The 19,444-nt window shown below is 51.2% G+C and overlaps 1 protein-coding gene across 5 annotated transcripts in view; it reads right to left on the bottom strand.

Annotated features, from left to right (window-relative positions):
* LOC115409440 (triple functional domain protein) overlaps positions 1-19,444 on the bottom strand; it is a 66,272-nt gene that overhangs the window by 1,878 nt on the left and 44,950 nt on the right. The window contains exons 13-59 of one of the 5 annotated variants that reach the window (XM_030120629.1): positions 18,999-19,121; positions 18,058-18,249; positions 17,171-17,340; positions 16,190-16,364; positions 15,914-16,109; positions 15,033-15,199; positions 14,812-14,931; positions 14,536-14,727; positions 14,292-14,441; positions 14,089-14,203; positions 13,795-13,910; positions 13,581-13,703; positions 13,312-13,506; positions 13,120-13,238; positions 12,195-12,261; positions 11,947-12,056; positions 11,757-11,826; positions 10,728-10,817; positions 10,551-10,643; positions 10,352-10,463; positions 10,075-10,265; positions 9,854-9,955; positions 8,704-8,733; positions 8,245-8,387; positions 8,060-8,159; positions 7,696-7,939; positions 7,510-7,617; positions 7,240-7,433; positions 6,981-7,151; positions 4,755-4,850; positions 4,305-4,453; positions 4,115-4,181; positions 3,928-4,031; positions 3,761-3,830; positions 3,593-3,682; positions 3,421-3,513; positions 3,287-3,337; positions 3,126-3,203; positions 2,844-3,035; positions 2,582-2,762; positions 2,238-2,489; positions 1,701-2,146; positions 808-1,055; positions 581-722; positions 473-500; positions 228-390; positions 25-146 (exon numbers count right to left, since the gene is read on the bottom strand). In XM_030120629.1, the coding sequence (XP_029976489.1) occupies positions 25-146; positions 228-390; positions 473-500; positions 581-722; positions 808-1,055; positions 1,701-2,146; positions 2,238-2,489; positions 2,582-2,762; positions 2,844-3,035; positions 3,126-3,203; positions 3,287-3,337; positions 3,421-3,513; positions 3,593-3,682; positions 3,761-3,830; positions 3,928-4,031; positions 4,115-4,181; positions 4,305-4,453; positions 4,755-4,850; positions 6,981-7,151; positions 7,240-7,433; positions 7,510-7,617; positions 7,696-7,939; positions 8,060-8,159; positions 8,245-8,387; positions 8,704-8,733; positions 9,854-9,955; positions 10,075-10,265; positions 10,352-10,463; positions 10,551-10,643; positions 10,728-10,817; positions 11,757-11,826; positions 11,947-12,056; positions 12,195-12,261; positions 13,120-13,238; positions 13,312-13,506; positions 13,581-13,703; positions 13,795-13,910; positions 14,089-14,203; positions 14,292-14,441; positions 14,536-14,727; positions 14,812-14,931; positions 15,033-15,199; positions 15,914-16,109; positions 16,190-16,364; positions 17,171-17,340; positions 18,058-18,249; positions 18,999-19,121 (6,550 nt within the window). The remainder of the gene's footprint in view (positions 1-24; positions 147-227; positions 391-472; positions 501-580; positions 723-807; positions 1,056-1,700; positions 2,147-2,237; positions 2,490-2,581; positions 2,763-2,843; positions 3,036-3,125; positions 3,204-3,286; positions 3,338-3,420; positions 3,514-3,592; positions 3,683-3,760; positions 3,831-3,927; positions 4,032-4,114; positions 4,182-4,304; positions 4,454-4,754; positions 4,851-6,980; positions 7,152-7,239; positions 7,434-7,509; positions 7,618-7,695; positions 7,940-8,059; positions 8,160-8,244; positions 8,388-8,703; positions 8,734-9,853; positions 9,956-10,074; positions 10,266-10,351; positions 10,464-10,550; positions 10,644-10,727; positions 10,818-11,756; positions 11,827-11,946; positions 12,057-12,194; positions 12,262-13,119; positions 13,239-13,311; positions 13,507-13,580; positions 13,704-13,794; positions 13,911-14,088; positions 14,204-14,291; positions 14,442-14,535; positions 14,728-14,811; positions 14,932-15,032; positions 15,200-15,913; positions 16,110-16,189; positions 16,365-17,170; positions 17,341-18,057; positions 18,250-18,998; positions 19,122-19,444) is intronic. The other 4 variants (XM_030120630.1, XM_030120631.1, XM_030120633.1 and 1 more) reach the window with 4 other exon arrangements.

Below are 19,444 nucleotides of genomic sequence, written 5' to 3'. Positions count from 1 at the left end.
CTGCTCTGAAACCTGGACTCTCACCCAACACCCTGAGGCTCGCCGACGACGTGACGCTGCCCAGCTCGTTGGTGGCGATGCAGGTGTAAACGCCGTCGTCTTCAGACGCCGCACCGACGATGCGCAGCGTGGCTTCGCCCGTGTCGCTGGAAACGGAAAAATGAGACTTCAGCTCTCTGGCAGAGTTTATTTCGGTGCTCTGCTTGGCGCCGGCCGCGCTTCCCGACCTGTAGGCGATGCTGAAGTGCCCGTTGTTGTTGAGGCTGTTCTGGTCGGGTCCCTTCCAGGTGACGGCGGCCCGGGGCCGGCCGCACACCTTACACCTCAGGGTGACGCTCTCGCCGTTGTCGCAGGTCACGTCGCTCAGGGGAACCAGGAACTCGGGGGGAACTGGGAGGAGAGAGACGAACCCGGTTCAGTCCAAACACGCTTTAGAGTGACGCCGGCTCTTTTAACCGAGGATCAAACTCACCATCGTAGATGTAGTTTGGATTTAGAAGCTGGACAGAAAGAGAGAGACGGACGTCAGACAGGTGAAGAGCGTCGGCAGATTCCTGAGGTGACCGGAAGCTTCAGTTACCTTTACAGAAACCTTATTGGCCAGGCCGTCTCTGGACTTCCTGTAGCCGTTCTCCAGCTTGGTCTCCTTCTTCGCCTCCTTCTCCTTCTTCTCGGACTTCTTCCGGATGCGGAGCGAGGTGTGCCAGGACGAGGACTTCCTACTGAACCAACGCCAAGAGAGACAAAACGTCACCCAGGGAACATTCCCCACGGCCGGATCGGAGTCTAGAACCGAGGCGGTCTTACGCCATGGATCCCTCGGGGCAGTCGGGTGCGATGGCCGAGGTGTGTCCTAGCACGAAGCCGGGGATCCAGCCCTCGGCGGCGGGGCCCTGCTCGGTCGCCGCCCTGAATACTAGGAACATGTTCTGCTGGTTGCTGGCCAGGATCTGGACGACCTCGCCCTGGACGACGCTGATCTCGTCCTCCTTCACAGCCATGTAGTCCTGGGTCACCAACATGGTGGATACGCTACTGCTGCTGCTGCTTTCACTCTGCGGAGAGGCGGGCGGGAGACGCGTTCACAGCTGACCGTCGCAACACGCGCTCACTTCACTTCATTCTGAGATAAAAGCCCGAAGGTGAAAGAAGTGGAGAAGATCTGAACAAACCAGCAAACCGGAAAAAAGACAAAACAGGAAGTCTTTTTATTTTTTTTTTCCTTTTTAAAAAGATGAACCCGGGTGAAAGAAGGCAGAAACAAGATGAAGATTCCCGTCGGACCGCTCTTTGCTCTGCAGCGTGAGGCTGAATGAGAGGATCTCGGTCCGGTACGTTTGCAGGCGGAGCCACAAACGTCGGAGGTTAGTTTTGCAGGAGGAAGACACACACCATGGAGACAGCGGGTGGCGAGGAGGAGGAGGAGGACGGCCAAGAGGAAGGCAGCGGTTAGTAGAAGCTTGGTTAGAGTTTGGAAATCTTAGAGGCAGCCTGAGGAGAGCGTCGCTGCGGGTCGTCTGCAGGGAGCTCGGACCTGAGCTCCAGACCGCCGTGAGAAACAGAGTGAAGTCGACAGGATGGCGCCGGAGAGCGGTGAAGTAGTAGGGACAGATTAGTAGCGCCGGCCGCAGCGGGACGGGGAGACGACAGGACAGACCGGGCCTCGCTCCGCCTCGGGGTTAGTGGGGGCGGAGTCTTACCCCGTTGCTCTGGGTGGACTGGACGGACTGCTCGCTGGCCGACGAGCACGTACTCATGCGGTCGGCGTCCTTGCTGTGCGTGGAGTGTCTGTGGGTCTGGTTGGAGCCGGGACGGACGGGGGGGGCCTCCTCCCCCGGGAAGGTGAACGAGCCAGGCCGGCTGGCCGGGGAGCCCGGCATGGAGCTCCAGAACCCAGATCCAGACTTGTGGCCTGGACTGGGCGGGGGAGGGGGGAGGGCCATGGGGGAGGCGGCGGCTCCGGGCCGCAGTTTTGCAGACGGCGTGGAGGAGGGCAGCGGCCCCACGGCGGCGCGGGGGATAGGGGCTACGGCGCTGGCGGGGGCGGGGGTCTGGACTTGGTCCTCTGGGGCGGAGGCGGGGCGTTTACCCTGAGGGCTACCGCCCGGGGGGAGCAGGGGAGGAGGGGCGGGACGAGGGCACGGACCTGGATCACAACCAAAACTCACACAGCTCAGTCACAGCGTTCATCGGGTCAGACCGGGCGAAGCGTCACGGTTGGAGACGGCGTTCCGTACCTGACATCTTGCCGGGGGCATCCTGCTCGGCCCCCGGGTGGTGGCGCAGGGGTTGGGGCAGACGGGACGGCTGCGGGATCCTGGAGGGCCGGCGGGAGCCCCCCTGCGGTCCCGGGGGGACGGCGCCGCCCTGAGAGCTTCCTGCTCCGCCTCCAGGCGCAGGACTGCTGCTTCCTCCGCCCGGAGCGCCCACGCCGGGCCCGCCGCTCGCCCCCACGTGGTTCCTCTGATACTCTATTGGCGAAGTCAGAGCTGTGACAAGAGGACACAACGAGACGAGTGTGGCCGTGTCCGTCGCAGCTCGTCCAGGAAGCGCCGTTGCGTGCGGCGGCCCGCCGGCTTACCGTTGAGGAAGTTGCGCTGGCTCTCCAGTATCTGGCCGATCTGCAGGGTCCACACCTCGCGCACCCCGGGGTGCGACGAGTGCAGCACGAAGGACTCCGCCACGCCGCCCGTCGAGCGGGAGGAGAGGATGAACTTGCAGGGATCGCCTTCCACGTTGTCCTCCAGACCCAGACAGCTCACCTGGAGCGGAGGAGGAGACCCCGGCTTCAGTTTCAAACCTCGTCTCAGCGATAGAGACTCGTTCACTGGACAGTCATCAACCTTGATGCTGTTCTTGTAGAGGAAGCCGGGCAGGGAAAAGCCTTTCTTCTTGTCCAGCGGCTCGCTGAAGATGACCAGCTGCTCGAAGAGGAAGACCCTCCTCTCCTTCATGCGGCCCAGCGGGCCGCCGTCAGGGTCGGACACCATGAATGTGTCCTGCAGCAGGAGGCGACCCTGAGCGACGATCTTCCCCTGGAAACAAACAGACACAGAGGGGAAACTATTAATCTGAGCTGAAGTGTGTTTCAGTGTTTTTAACTGTAAGTTAATGTGGCTTCTTACATCGAATCCTTGGAGGCGGCCCACGTTCATCATGTCGTTACACCTCTTTGGCACGATGCACATGACCTCCACCGATTTCTGGGAAACAGAAAAAAGACTCTTGATGAGATTTTGCGGGTAGATTTTTACTCCAGACGGTTCCCGGCTCTCTCCCGTCTCACCTCCAGGTCCACCGATTCAAGCCCGGCCTTCTTCGAGTGCTTCAGGAAGTCCTGAAACACGAAGCAAAAATTAAACCCTGTGCAACCGCTGACGGCGGGCTGTGGCGCCCCCTGCTGTGTAGCGACGGACGCACCTTGAGCAGCAGCTGGTACTTCATGATCCTCTGGACCGGCTTGATGAGCAGATCTGTGATCTGCAGCCGGTGTCCCAGGCGCTGCTTCAAGTCCTAAAAACACAGAGTTTTCTTTAACGACAGCAGCGTCTGAGTCAGAAGGTGAAAATCTTCCAGACAATCGGCCACAAACCTCGAAGTAGGTGTCGATGTACTCCGAGACGATGTGCTCCGACTTGGGCTTGTTCTGACAGTACACCACGTACATGTTCAGCCGGCGTTCCTAAAACACCAGCGGGAATTATCATTTCGATTTCACCAGGCGGGTTGAAGTTCGTCCGAGCCGCCGTGTTTCACAAACCTGCTTGAGAAAGAGCGGCCCTAGCCTGTCAGGGTCCTCCAAGCATTTCTCCAACTCCCTGAGGAAGAAACTGAGGCAGACAGGAAAAGAGACGAGCAGGTTACTCTAAATATACCGTCACATTCCTCGCTGTGTATGGAGAACGAGGATGTGAGCGCGTCACCCACTCTTTGTGCCAGTCGTAGATCTGATGGATGTTGCCGAACACGATTTTGTCTTTTCCCTTCATGTCGTCAGGAACTCCCTCCTCCTTCATTCTGCTCATGTAGCCCTGAGGACGGAGCCGCGGGAGGACAAGAGGACGAATTCAGTCACGTTTTCTTCCTTGAGTTTAAACAACAAATCTCCGCTCACCTCCACCACGAGGCCCAGGTCTCTGACGTAGTCCCGCTCCGTCTCCACCAGCTCCAGCAGGATGTAGCTGCAGCGGAGAGGAAGAGCACAGATGGCGGGCTTAAAATTAGAACCGGTAGATTAAGAAGTCCTCAAATGTTCCCGTGCTGTGTGTGTGTGTGTTTGTGTGTGTGTGTGTGAGCAGACGTACTGTCTTTTCTTGAGGATGCTGGCCCGGCGCTCGTCCAGCTCCTCGATGGGGGAGGAAGAGGAGAGCAGGGAGTTGTCGGAGGGGTTGAAGGAGGGAGAGCTGCTGTCTCCCTGCTCCACCGACAGAGAGCTGGGCCTGTCCTCCAGAGCCTGAACCGGGGAGAGGTCAAAGGTCGGCTTTCTTTCGCTTCACATTCACGCAGCTGACGTTCATTGCAAATAACCATGAACCTCTGAGTCTCTTCACTCACTGGAGGGTTTCTACTAATCCTCCCAGAAATATCTAAATATCTTAAATGTTAACATTTGACCTGCTCGGTCTTTGTGTGTCTTAAGATTGTTGTGTGATTTTTTTTTGCTGTTGTTAGCCGACGTGTTTATTCTGGACAGTTCTCAGTTCAGCTATTCACCGACGCCGGTCAGCACGGGGCGCGTCGTGTTTGCGTCCTACCATCTTGCTTTTGACCAGCTCCTCGATGGCGCTCACCAACTCGGCGGCGCTGGGCGTCTCCGAGCTGGACGGACGGACCGACAGGCGGGAGGAGGTCTGGGGCAAAGATAGAGAGATGAGAGGAGGGCGAAGAAAAGAAGGAGAATGAGAACCCGACAGCGCACGTTCTTTTTAAAAATCTGCCCTAAATCAAACTGAGATTAAGGCTCCTTGAAGTTGAAAACAGAAAGATAATATTCTGAAACCTTGAAGTCTAAGAATGAAGTTCATGCTGGAGTTACAGGAGCAGAAGATTCGTATCGATATCAGTGGAGGTTTTAGGTTAGAGCGATGATTTCGTGAAAATGTGTGTTATAAATGTGTATTCATGTGTTAATCTGAACATATATTCATCCAAGATGTGAGAGCCGAGTGTCGCTGGGTTCATATCTCAAAGCTTAAAGAAACGGCAAAAAGCAAAAAGAAAAAAAAAATCTCGAGAACTGTCAATGAAAAGGTCAAAAATGTGATGGAGGAGAATAAAATGAAGGTATGAAAAAAAAAATCAAAGTCTCATGTTTTGAATAACAAAAAGGTTTGAAAACAGGAGATAATTGGATGAAAGATGCTTTCTGCTTTCTCAGATGATGAAGATGATGAAGAGCGACCGTTGGAATAAAAAGAAAAAAAGAAAAGAAAGGATGCAAACAGAGCGGATGTATGGAAGGATGTGTATATATAGTTCAGGAGACTCTCACCCTTGCTGTGCTGTGCTTCAAGACTTTCCCCAATTAGGTTTTCTGGGTGAGGCTGTGTGCCCTTCTGGCCTCGCCAGCATTTAGAGATGCCAATTACTCGCATGGGTCATGAGGTTAAACGCACAGAGGGTAAAAGGAGATGAGGACGAGCAGGCAGGGGGGAGGGGGAGGGGGCGGGGGGAGGGGGAGGGGACAGGTGACGGAGGAGGGGGTCGGGGGATGACGGGAAAGGGGGGGATTTCATCTCATCGTGTTTGGATCGTCATTCAGGGGGAGCTGCACATCCTGGCACTTTCCTTTTTATTAATAAAAAAAAAGGAAAAAAAAAAAAAGCTGTTTCTTTCAACTCGCCACCAATCTCATCCCGGATCACGACGATGAAATTAAAAAAAAAAAAAAAGTTGTTCTAAAAGCTGCTGGAAGCGTTCTGAAGCTGTGCGTGTTCTCTATGTTGCAGCCGCTTTGTGATCAGCCTCAGTTTAGAGCTACGTGCACGTCTAGTCTGACAGGCGACCCTCCGCTCCGGTGGGGAAGAAGTCAAAACAAGTGATAAAAAAGATGTGAGAGACAGAAAATAATCTACAACTAAAGGAAATCAAGAGTGTTTCAGGAGCAGATTCAATTACCAAAGTCAGAGGAAGAAAAATATGAGAGAAAAATCAGACTAAAAATAAAGCTTCTATCTTCAGATCTTTCTATTCAGGAAGTGGTTGCAGAAAGAGGAAGTGTCAGATTTGAGGGAGGAATAAAAAAAAAGAAGAAGAGAGAATTGAAGAAGTGACCGAGGGGAGAGACAGAAGGGGGGAGAGCGGGGCTTTTTCAGATGGAGAGGTATGGAAACTGAGACAAAGCAAAGACAGGACATAAATCAAGGTAATGCTACAGAATGGCAAACAGCAAACGATACAACCAGGAAACAAAAAACAAAAAAAGAGAAACAGAAATTAGTGTCAGAGGAGCCTCCGCTTTACTCCGGGAGGAGGTCTAGGCTGCCCGAGGCGGCTTCGAGAAGAAGAGGGGAGAAAACGATGCAGCATGCCAGAAAATAAGAAGAGTCTCGCTTGAATTAGTCACCGAGAAGCCAAAGACTCTGGATTGAGCTTCAGGGAGAACCGACGCTCAGTTTTACACTCTTACAGCAACTTCAGTCTTAATTTTGACAACTAACTTACTGATCTGACCTGATTATTAGAGGAAGAAAATGAGCATGAACTCTGATGATTAAGTTAAAACAGAAAGAATCTCAAGGCGACTACACTAAACCGCTCACAGTATTGTTGACGGCAGTGAAGATGCTCAGGTCAGATAATCAGAAAGTCCTTTAACCGTCAGCTTTCATTATTTCTAAGAGAAACGACGGCGCTTCCCAGAACTCTGACTCTTCATTAAGTTACTTGAGCGGTAATTCAATCAAGCGTAAAATAATAGTTTTTGAACGGCGAAGGAGAAACCCAGGCCTGGTCCACGGCTCCGTCCGGCCCCGCCTCACCTTGTCATCCTGCGAGTCCGGCTGCAGCAGGCTGTGCTGCTGGATGGCCATGGGCGGGGGCAGCGGCACCGAGTCGGCGCCCTCCTCGCCCTCCTCCTCCCCGCAGCTCTGCATGCCCGAGGAGCTGGACTTGGACAGCGTCCCGCTGGACAGGCCCTCGTTGCGAACCCTCTGCGTCGGGGGAAAAGACGAGCCGAGTTAGCGCGCCGCCGCGTCGCTCCGGACTGCGAGAATGGAATCGCTCCGGGTCGTCTCCCACCTCCTCCAGCGTTTCGTCCTGAGGGGTGGCGGCGCTGTCGTCCGAGTCTTTCTGGGAGCCCATCGTCATCTCGCCGCTCTTCCTCACCTCCCGGCTCTTCTTGTGCTTGTGCGCCAGCTTCTTCACGTGGCCGTCGGCCTTGCCGCTGCTTAGCCGCCGCACCGGGCTGGTGAGCCACTTCCGCAGCGTGTTACCTTGGAGAGAGGTAAGAGCATTGATTGTTACGCCAAGGTTTTCCATAAATCCAACACAGCGTCGAAGACTTTCTACCTGGTCGTTTCGGCCCCGGCGAGGTGTGGGAGCCAATGCCGTGCCCCGGCTGCAGCGTGGCCGACGATCCAGGCATGATGGAGTCGTTGCTGCACACCGACAGAGTGTCTGAAAACAGACGGTTTTCGTTTAAGTCGCTGAAACACAGAGCGCACTCTGTGCGGCCAACGCGGCCGCCGTGCCTACCTTTGTGGTTGAAGATGCCCTCCATCTCCATGGAGGACCTGGAGTGGGCGATGCAGAGCATGGAGCAGGGCACCAGGCCCTCCTGCGCCGGCGAGCGGTCGGTGGTCCGCACCAGGCACCAGTCGGGCTTGTCGTGGCAGCGCTCCAGCACCTCCACCGTCTGGCCTCGCCGCACCGTCAGCTCGTTGCTGTTGCTGGCCATGAAGTCGTGAATCACCACCGTCAGCTCGCAGCCGCCGGAGAGCTGCGGAGGGAAGCGAGAGCTGCTAAAAACGCGCCCGAGCGCCAAATGGAGGGAGCGAGCTGAGCGAACGGTATTTATAGAGGTGCAGGAACCGCTTCTTCTTGGTGTGTGTGTGTTTACCTTGTCACTGTCTAGTGTGTTCTGAGAGGTGCGAGATGCCAGAGAGATGGTGTCTGGTTGGCTGCTGCCTTCACCCTGACTGTCCAGGTCCTCTCCCTCCCTGAGAGACACAAACACGATCAGCATCACAGTGAGGGGAATGTAACTGTAAGCTGTACAGACGTGAAAGGATCCGCTGAGTTCACCTTCGCCCCTTGTGGTGCTTGGCTGTCGTGGCTTTGGGAATATGGATGGGCTCCTTGAGCGCCCCCCTCAGGTGGATGGTGCGCTCCTGGATCACCTCCCTGATGTGTTTGATCCAGTCCTGCTTGTTCTCGATGCTGGACGCCTGTTCGTCAGCCGATAATGTGGAACTCAGAGGGCGCAAAATCGAGAAACTTCACGAATTCTTGTCTCACACTTTTGTTTCACGCAAGTCTGAAACACAGGTCCCTTCTTTTAGCCGTGAACTTCAATCTGTACAAATATTTCTACTTCCCATCATTTACTGAACAGTTCCTACTGTAAAAACTGCTGAGCTATAAAAGGTTTCGTAATGAATCACACACAGCTCTGCGTCTGTGAGAATCTGAAGTGCAAAGACTTTGGGTTTCAGACTTGTGAGAACGGGTTGAGGGCTGTGTTGTGGGATTGTTTGTACTCACCATCGCTCCATGTTTGGATCCCTGACTTAGCTTTGAATTTGAAATATAAAATAGAGAATTTCACTGGTTTGGTTTGAGAAGATGTACAGTCACAGTTTTCTTTTTTTCTTTTCTTTTTTTTTTTTTTAACACCGACACAATGAGAGAAAAATACACAACACTGAGAGTCTGGCTGGACGGAGCAATGGCGGCCAATTGGACACGTTGCAGATCACAATGGATGGTTTCGGTGTGTGCGGTTAGTAATGACACGATGTACAATGCAAAATAACACATTTCCGCTCCTGGGTGCTCGGCTCTGTGATCAACGTGTATTAATAAGTTGCGGCGCTCAGCGCTGAGCGTGAGGAGAGTTTGACTCCATGCTGCTCCAACAGCTGACACCAAATTCAATCCATCTGTGGCCGCACTCAAAATGAAAAATGCACGAAGCGGGGGACTCAGAGGTGGACTTGGACTAGTCTTAATGCTTCTTTCTACAGAGATCATGAACAGGAGGGGCGGGGGGATGCTTCTGGTCACTCTGGTGAAGTGGGACAGAGTCAGGAGAGGAGGATTATGGGTGTTGGGGAGCTGAATCGGTGAAAGCATGTCGGCCCACATAGAGAATTTGAGATACAAACATCCACAAAAAAAAGAACAAAAAAACAAAAAAACAAACAAACACAGCCCCAGATACACAGATATTCTTGTAAATGGAAGGATTCTGACAGAGGAGGGGAACGGGAGACGGGAGCGGAGGAAGAAGCACAGGAGTGACCACAGAAACACACCGAAGCTGCTCAAGCAATTAAACAAGACATCAGAGAGTACAGGACAGATCAGAAATGAAGAAGGAGGAGGAGGAGGAGGAGGAGGAGGAGGAGGAAGAGGCAAGGGTTAAGAAAAACAGGCTCAACCAAAACTGAAGTTGCAAATGCATGAGTGGTGCCTTTCTGTCTAATATCGACCAATCACATGAAAATAGAAGTTTATTTGAATATATTTTCATTCTGTAAACTTTAACTCCTATAACGTTATGATTTTTCATTGGTTCTAATTGCAACACTTCTTATTCTGCATTTGAAAAATCTGTTTTGGTCCAAACCAAAAAAGACGTGAAAAGAAATCGACGAGAAGGAGTGTTTCTTTTTCTTTTTCTTTTTTTTACCTTAAGCACGATCTTGTTGTCTGAAGTCGGCGTGCGTCCCACCCACAAGGCAAACTTGCAGGGGTCTCCTTCGACGTGCTCCGTCACCCCGAGCTCTGAGGTCTGGGAGGAAACACGAGAGCAGCGTCATTTCTACATAAACTCAGGTCTGAAACAGGATCTGAATCAGCCACGTCTCAAAGGAAGACACACAAGAGTCCATTTTCCAGTCACCGACTCACAAAGAGTTTGCTCTTGTAGATGTATTTGCTCCTGCCGTTTGAGTCCTTGACCTCCTTGCTGAAGACGAGCGACATCTCAAAGAGGAAGAGGTGGCGCTCTCGACCTTTACGGATCAGCGTCTTTGGGTCCCAAACCTGGAAGGACTCCTGGAGGATGAGCTCACCCTGCGACTCGATGTTCTCGTCGAAACCTGGAGGAGGAAAAATTGTGAATTTAAAAAAAACACACACACACACATTTGGTGTACTACAGTGTAACAGTCAGCTGTGTGTTCACCTTCCAGCATGGAGAGGTGCATGGCATCGTTGGCCTTCTTGGGAACGCTGAGCATCACCTCCAGGCCGTCCTTGATCTCCCCTTTGCCTTCCTCGCAGCACGTTAGCAGCTCCTGAGCGGACGCACACACAGGAACCATGACGAGGAGAAAACCGCGGAGACGGTCGCCACGGCGCTCAGCTCCGGCTCTGAGCTTTACCTTCAGCAGGAGCTGGTACTTGGTGATTCTCTGCACGGGCTTGATCAGGTAGGAGGAGATGGAGTTGGCCAGTCGGTGCCGTTGTTGAATTTCCTGCCATTGAACGTTATAGTGATGTTAATGTGCGCAAACGCGAAAAGAAGAGTTCGGCTTAACTAATCGGAAGCTGGTGCTTACGTCAAAGTAGTTCCCAGCATGCTCCAGTATCAGCTGAGTGGAGTCAGGTTTGTTCTTACAGTAGTTTACGTACATCTGGAACTTATCAGCCTTCAAGAAGAAAGAAAAGGATTACATTTAAATTACTTCTTCAGCCAACATCCTTGACAATCAGAATCATTTTTAAGACTAAGACTGAGTTGTAGTAATAAACACATATTCAATCAGAGATTTCTTTTTACTTGCAGTTTTACAAAGCAAGACCTGACAATAGAATCCGATCTTAGAACAGATCACTGCAGCTCAGCAAAAATGAACTAGTTAATGAATCAAATGTAATCCTGTCAACCAAAGTAATTAATATTCGCTACATAGGTGCCATTCCTCAGCCAACGTAAAACCCACCAGTCACTCAATCAATTTACAACCGTCAAGCAGCAGTAACAATCCACCAGTCAAGACGACAAGCTGTTGAACAACCAACAGGGGAAACCTACTAAATAACCAACCAAGCAAGCAACTTACCAACCAGCCAACAACATCTCCAGTAAACCAACCCGTCATCCACCAATCAAAGAAACAGACCAACACGCAAAACTATTTTAATCAAATCAAAAAGCAAACAAGGCAAATAACCAGTCGGCAATCAGCGAAGCAATCAATCGACCCAATCATCCAGAAACTGACTGACCACCTACAGAAGAACACGACAAAAACCAACCAACCGAATGATCTGTGTAATTAATCATCTACCCACAAACCAACGGGCAAAAACTAAAGATAACATTAATGGGAGCTTATTAATTTCTCAGTCTTTTTTTTCCGCCATAATAGAAAGAAAGACAAAGAGCAGCTTAACTTCCTCACTAATTGGTCTAAAATGAATCTGGAACTTTTGGAGCGGTAGCCTGCAGGATCAGACTGATAAAAGACAGGAACAACTCTGCTAATTAATCAACGATCAGCGGTATTCAGTACAAACAATACGTTCTGTAGATGACTTCTCAAAGGTCATAGTGCATCACATCAAGAGATAAACAGTGAACACACCCATGTGACGAAGCAATGCCCCACATCCTCCGGTAGCTGCTCATATTTCTCCAACTCCTTGAGAAAGATGCTGACGAAACAAGGAAGAAGAGAGACACATGAGAACTTCATTCAATTATCAGTGTTCAGGAAACTACGCTCTGAAACTATGAAATTAAACATGATTCATTTTAAAGTTGGGACTTCTCACTTGTGATGGAATTCATAGAGATCCTGCATGTTTCCAAAGATAATGTGCTCCTTGTTGATGATTCCAGGAGGAATCTCCTCAACCCCGCTGGTCATCTCCCACAAGTAGGTCTGAACGGAAGAGCAGGGAGAAAAAAAAGAAGAAGAAATAATCTTTAGATTTCTCAATTAAGAGAAAAGTTGTTGCACATCTCTGGCATGAAGACAGGATAAAAAAAAAAACAAGGGCTTGAGTGGAGCTGAACTCACATCCATGCACTCCCGCAGGTCCCGGACGTAGGCCTTTTCTGTCTGAATCAGTTCGGCCATGATGAACCTACACTCACACACACACGCGCATACACACACAAACACACACACACACACACACACACACAGACGGAGCACAAATTAGCAATTGTCATACTTTCCTCGTTCACGTAATGATAAATCAGCCTGCCAACGGCTCCATTTCGGCTTCAGCCATTTACGCTGATGAATAATGAAAGAGTTACGAGCCATAAAGCGCGGCCATAAACCAGCCGCGAGTGACTGAGATCATGCTCGTGATTTGTGCTGCTCGTATAAATCCACGCAATCTCCGTTCCCCGTCTGCCGCGTGTAGCGCCGTTCGTCCTGCTGCGATTGTTGCGTCTGCCAGTTCTTGTGCTGACGCGGCAAAGGAGAGACGCCGGCGTGAGGACGAGCGAGTCGAAAAGAGATTCAACTTTTACATTCAGACTCAATGACTGAGTGAGCGAGCGCTCAGGTTTGACAGGGATGCTGCTGGGTGACCTTAACGTGAACCGGCTTACAAACCGCGACGGTTCCCTGCTGCATACTTCAGGCACCGAGCCAATCTTTTAATTACTTGTGCTTTGGAGGCAATATAACATTTTTCCAGCAGCGAAGAAGGAAAAAAAAAAAGAAGCTGTGAAAATGCTGACTTGCTGCTATTTCCTCAGTTTGTGGGCTTTAGCGCAGACCGTTCAGAGGAGGGACTTTAAGCTGCTAAACGCTAAACAACTTTCAATACGGACAGCCCGCGGCAGTTCTTTTAATTTGCCAAATTAACTCTCATCAAGCAATTGTGTGACTGCGGAGAGATTGTCAAACATCTGTTCTTCATCTGCATAATGTGGGGAAGCGTTTTGGTTTTGTCAGATTTCAGAAAGCGGCGAGCGGTTTGACGTACTCCTTCCTGCGGGCGGACTTGCGCTTCTCCTCGTTCAGCTCATGGGCGGCAGCGTCCCTCAGCTTGACCTCTGACCCCGGAGCCGTGGCCGGGATGATGTCCAGCTGCAGATCCTTGCTCTGGGGGAAATGAGGAGAAGGTGAAAAGGACGGAGAGTTTTACCCATTTTACAAAAATGTGTGCGACGCTCACAGCTTTGTTGGAGTCTGAAGAGATGCCCAGGGCCTTCTCCAGGCTGCAGCGGTACTTGTCCATCCTCAGGGAGAAGTCCCGGTACCGCTTGTCCACCGCCGTCACCCATTTCTTGATCTCGGTGGCGTGGCTGTGGCCTTTCTCGCAGAAGCCATCGGCCAGCTGGATCAGGAGCTTCACACGCTCCTTGGTTTGCTGGGGGGAGAGAAGCTCGGCATTCACACACACACATCGAAACTATCGCGTGTGTGTCGTGTCAAGGCGCAAACCTTGGCTGTGATGTGGAAGTCCTCGTGCTCCTTCAGCAGCTCCTGCGTGTGGTGGATGCTGGAGCCGGTGGATGTGTGTGTGGACAGGTAGAACTCCCCGGTGTCATGAATCCACTCCAGCGCCTTTTCACAAACACACACACAGACGCGAACATCAAGCACACATTCATGTAACATTTGTCTTCCTTGCACCCACGGAGGGGGTTTCCTGTACCTGTTTGGCGCTGCGTTCAAACACCACGTACTGCTGACACTGGTCCAGCCGCCGCTTCCTCATGGTCCAGAAGTGGAGGACGCGGTTCTCCCTCTGCAGGAGCTCATTCAGGATGTCTTGAAACACAAAACGAAGGTTTGTTTCAAAAAATTGCTCAAGAAAATGATTCTGATTTAAAAAAAAATAAAGAAAGAAAAAATTGTTATTCAAATCATAAAAAAACCCACTACACCTGAAGTCTGCAGGTTAGCTGTTCCAACCCCTCCTAACCTATCAGCTGCAACGGCTACTCACTTTTAACCTGCTGCTCCGGCGCCTTGACGTGACTCAGCATCCCGGGCATGTTGACGCTGTTCCTGTGCATGTACTTGAGGAAGACGTCGGCGTTTCTTCTGGCCAGAGTGCACGCCTGGCGGAAGGATGGACGTGAACGTCGATATCAGACTTTCGGCCTGAAACTCAGCTGTGACTCAGGCGTCCTCGGTGTTTTGCGTTACCTTGAGGAAGGCCTCTTTCTGCTCCAGGTGCTTGCTGATCATGGGGGTGACGTGTTCCGTTTCACAGTTGGGTCCCAGTTTGTCGGCTCCTCCGCACCAGTCCTCCTCTCTCTTGTACTCTTGCTCCAGGCTCTCCAGCACGCTGCACACCTGCGCACAGGGAGCAGTCCACCTTGCTGAGGGTTCTTCTCTTTACCGTTGGCTCAAAATGCAAAAAATAGCGAGAACTCGAATCGGGCCAAACCTGCTCAGAAGTTTTGTAAAAGGCCACAGAGGCATTGACCAGCTTGAGTCGGTCCTCCATCTTCAGCATGAGCTGCTGCCAGTGGGAGGCCACGCTCTCTGCACAGTCTCTGATCAGGTCCATGTCGTAGTGGTTGGCCTGGAGCAGAGCCTCCGCCTTCTGCTGGACCTGCAGGGCACTCTGGTGGGTTTTCTGCGCGGCGAGAAGAGGTGGCAGAATAAACAAGCTGAACTTTCTCAACAGACAACAAGTTGGGATGACTGGATGAGCCGTTACCTCGATGGCATGCTGGAACTGCTCGTGTTCTCTCTGCAGCTGTTCTGCTTCCTGTAGCGAGCTCGCCGTGATGAGGCCCGCGTTCAGCATCGACTCGCCGTTACGGATCCAGCCGAGCACCTGAGACAATACACACACAGAGGAAACATTAAACGTTAGACTGATTGTTATTATTACGTGCCGCCTGCAGGTGGCGCCTTGCTGCAGGTTGCAGGCTCTACCTGCTTGACTTCAGCCTGAAGGTGTCTCAGCTGGACACACTGCTCCAGGTGCCTGCGGTGCTGCTCCGCCGCCACGTCCAGCTCCTGCTGCTTCTCATGGAGGAACTCCAGCAAGTCCTGCACCCGCGTGGCCATGTCCACGTCCCGATCGCACAGCAGCTCCACACCTGGACACGGGACACGCCGTCGTTTCACATCCTGGCACGAATCTCAACTAGCTGCAGCAGCAAACACTGATGCCTCTGCAAATTTTAAACGAGCTGTTCAGTATTAAACGTTATTAGCTGCTCTGCGTTGGACACACGTGGCATGATGTAACCGTTCCTTGTGCGCAGCACCTATTAGCATGTGAGATCACAGGTGAGTTATTGTGGTTTGTGAGTGGGCGCCTCTCATCACAAACACTGACTGCATCCGACCCGCGACGCCTACACAGTATCAATATTAAACTAATGCAGCCAAACACAGAAATGCGATGCGGTGCGGGCTGCATCCTGCCTTAACCCTCGGCCGGATGAGGACGACGACGCCGTCTGATGTGGCAAACCGGCGACGGCCAAACGGCTCGCCGGCGCTACTTGAGATCACTCGAGAGGCGGATGAAGGATCGGGGACAAGGTCAAGAAAATGTGTTTTTAAAAAACTGAAATAACAAGAAAAGTTGGCAAAGCTGTATTTTTTTTTTTTTTTTTTTTGAATGGAGTGAAGATGATGAAAGACAATGAAAACTTCGAGATAACATTTGGGAAAAGGGCCATAAAAATAAGTAGTCATGATTATTTTTTCTACTTGTAATAAGTAGAAAATCTCTCCATAAGATCTGTATTATTAGATACAATATTGAAATGGAGCGAAGTTATTTTCCAGCTTTGTTCACTCACCCGAGGCCTGGACTTCGTTGACGTACTGCAGCAGCTCCTGTCCCTGGTGGATGACGTCGAAGGTGAGGTTGTTCATGGTCAGCGCCTTGTCGGCGTGGTGCTGCAGCCTCTGCTCGGCCAGCGTCAGGTCCTCCGTGTCGAAGTCGTTCATCTGACCCGTCAGCTCCTCGTTCCATGACTCCAGGTCGGAGATGATCTGAGGAGGACCGATGGCTTCAACATCGGCACGGGAGGCTGAATTGCTGATTTGAAAACGGCTTCCGCACGGAGACTCACGTCGATGGCGTCCCGCTCGAAGATGCGCAGCTGCAGGAAGAGCTCGAGTTTGATCTTCCTCTCCTGGAAGAGCTCCTCCATCTGCGCCTGGGCCTCGTCCAGCTGCTGGAGGACGCTCTCGATGTGGTTGATGGAGCTGTTGTGGGGCGTCTTGTTGCTGGAGATGGCAGAGTCCCTGGAAGAGAAACACGAGACTGTTCAATCCACCAAAATATACAAAACAATTTACAGCAAATGAAGGGAACAAAAAGAGCAGAGAGGGCAGAGGTCAGGTGGCACCCCTCCACGATCAGTCGCACTGAAACGCACACCCTCGCGTGCACACGTGTGGCTCGGTTCTGCACGAGACGCATGGAGGGCGTGTGGCGTGACAGCCGCCTCAAAGGGAGACGGCCGCACGATCAGGCACGTGTTTGTAAAGGAAGCAATATTATGTAAGGATTCGCAGAGGAGCCGATACAACAGGAAGAGAGAGAGCAAGATGGAAGAAAAAAAATCGAAAAGAGGGGAACTGGAAGGAGGGCAGGAACATCCTCTGCATAAAAATAAAGCAAGACGGTGAGGGTCAACTTCCTCCAATCGTCAACATCGAAGACAGACACTTTGCTTGCACATTTTCAGCTTTTTTTTTTTTTTCCTGCAGAATTTCACTGAAAACCTTTTCCAACTGAAGCTTCGCTGCCAAAGCTCTGCTGAGAGAAGACTGGAGGCCCACGGTTATGTAAGAAGACATACAAATCTATTGCTTTTCATCCACACTGTGAAGCTGAGGGTCACTGCATCATCATCATCATCATCATCATCTGTCACTGAGCGCTCCAGTGATTTCTCAGGATGATTGATTTCATTAGTTTGACCTGTTCAACCTGCTGCCTGTTCGCACTGATAGTAGCAGAGCCGGATGTATTTTTGGACTCAAAACAGAAGCGAGATTAAGTCTTGTTCTCCATTCCTACACGGCCGGATGTATGAAGCTGGCACCTGAGCTGCTGAATGAGGTCCTCTCCCTCCTTGATCACGTTGACGGTGACCTGCAGCGTCGTCTGCTGCTGCTGGCCGAAGCGCTTGATCAGATCCTGGACGGCCTCCACCGACTCGGCGTAGACGTCGTCCAGCAGCTCCTTCTGGAGATCCTCCAGCCACGTCCACAGCTACAGGGCAGGAAATCGCATACAGTAAGTGAATATTATTCTAATTAAGGCATTCTAAACAAACTAGTACTATAAAATAAGTTCATATGAAAGACTGGCTCTAACAGGGGGACAGTGGACACTTCTGATTGTTTACGTGTTCAAAATAAAGCGTCTAATTAAGTTCTCATCAAAAAAATGCCGTTCACTGTGTATGGATCAGCCATCGCCAATAAAGTCAGGGTGATTTTCTCTGGGACTGATTGGAGTCCTGTCAGAGGAGATCTGAGCCTTTCGTTTCCTTTATTAGAAACAATCGTCTCCACTTGTCAGCAAGCTGAATTTGGAGTTGATAGCCAAGAACCACTCGATGCAACAGTGGGAAATACTGCTCAACTTCAGATGATGAAACAGTCGGAAAAGTTTCGTCCAGTCTGCTGATGGAGCCACTTAACTAACTGTGAAATGGTTTGGATTTCATCCCCTCCTCTGGAGAAATAACTGAGCAGAAACAGAAGCAATACGCGGACCAGAGGGAGGGTTCTATCAGCCCCTATCATCATCTTTTCACCAAAATCATTCTCACTTGAGAAGATCTAGAAAAACATCCACAGGTTGCGCATTGTTTCTCTCTATCTCTGACAAATAAAGCCCACCACACACACTCTCCACATTTCACCGGGTGATTATTTCCCAGCCCACCGTCCACTCCAGCGCTGCGTCACCCTCTCTGCCCACCTCTTTGACGTGCGTGTGGAAGGCGACAGACATGTCCAGCAGGACTTTGCGCTGCTCCACGCGGCGGACAAAGTCTTGGATGCGGTCTTCGAGCTGGTGGGCGGCCTGGTAGATCTCCTCCGGGTCGCACTCTCCCGTCTGGGCCAGCTGCTCGGCCGCCTCCAGCAGCTTGTCTGCATTGGTGTACGTGTTCTAGTCCCGGGAGAGAGCGGAGGGAGAGCGGATTAGCGCGTACAGCTCGCACAAATGTGTCTTTGAAGGTGAGCGGAGGGTGAAACGGAGCAATCAGGGGTGGAACGAAAAATAAATAAATAAATAAATAAATAAATGCAGGATGGAGGCTGTGATAGCAGAGCTGCACAGAGAGAGGTCAGGACAGGAAGTACAACTGGAGAGTGAAGGTGAGGGAAAGAAAAAAAACAAACACAAACAAACAGCTTCTATGAGGCTGGATGTCAAAAGATTAATTTTAATATTTTCTGATAAAAGCTCATCTGTGCTGGTGGAGTCATTAAAGGTTAGAGGAATCGTTTTTCTAAGATCCCTCACAAGCAAAGGTCCTGCTTTAAAATGACTTCTGACTTCTTCAGTGGTTTGCAGTCTTGATATTTACAGTTATTGAGGTTTTATGAACCAAAGTCTTCCCAGCAGAGTTTGACATTCCCTCTGCAGCTCTGTTTGAAGCCGTCTTCAAGGATCGTTGACCTATTTTACCTCACATAAACAGATTTCTAGAACTCGAAATAGCATCTTCTATATTTCCAACAGATAAAGTGCATTTCATCTTATTCACAGCTGCTTTATACTGAAATATATTGACCTTTAAATATGCATAAGTGAACATAAATTCAAATTGAACTAAAAAAGCTCATTACTGGCAGCATGGATGTTTTCTCATCATGCTGGTGAGCCTCTTTGCCTTCACACAGGAAGTGCCCTACCTGCGCCACTTCCTCAAAGTCCTCGTGGCGTTTCTGCAGGGCCCGGGCTCGGTGGAGAGACTTTCCCACACCGGTGTGTTTGCTGAGGAAGGCCTCTCCGTGGTTCTCGATCCAGTCCAGCACCTGTGCAAGAACGCAACCGAACAGTCAGTCGTACAGCGAGTGGGTGAGACGGACAACCACAAGGGGGTGCTCCGAGGTGGGGCTTGTGTGAAAAACGTGTGGACGGTTTTCAAAACTGTGCTCAGCGGCCAAAACAACAGAATGATAGTTAACAGTATGTGAGGTGCTGCCCTGAGCCCGACTTCACACGCCCGCCCCCCCCCCCCCCCCCCCCCCCGCCCCCCCCCCCCCCCCCCCAATCCCTGCACTCTGTGTCCGTCTCGGCTTTTAGCGGATGAACAGCATCTGCACGGACATATGACCCAATTCAGTTGCCATAGCAA

Source organism: Salarias fasciatus, chromosome 22 (assembly GCF_902148845.1).
Source record: "Salarias fasciatus chromosome 22, fSalaFa1.1, whole genome shotgun sequence".
NCBI lineage: Eukaryota > Metazoa > Chordata > Actinopteri > Blenniiformes > Blenniidae > Salarias > Salarias fasciatus.
Note: the sequence above shows the minus strand (reverse complement) of the source record. Positions and strands in the feature narration are given on the sequence as shown.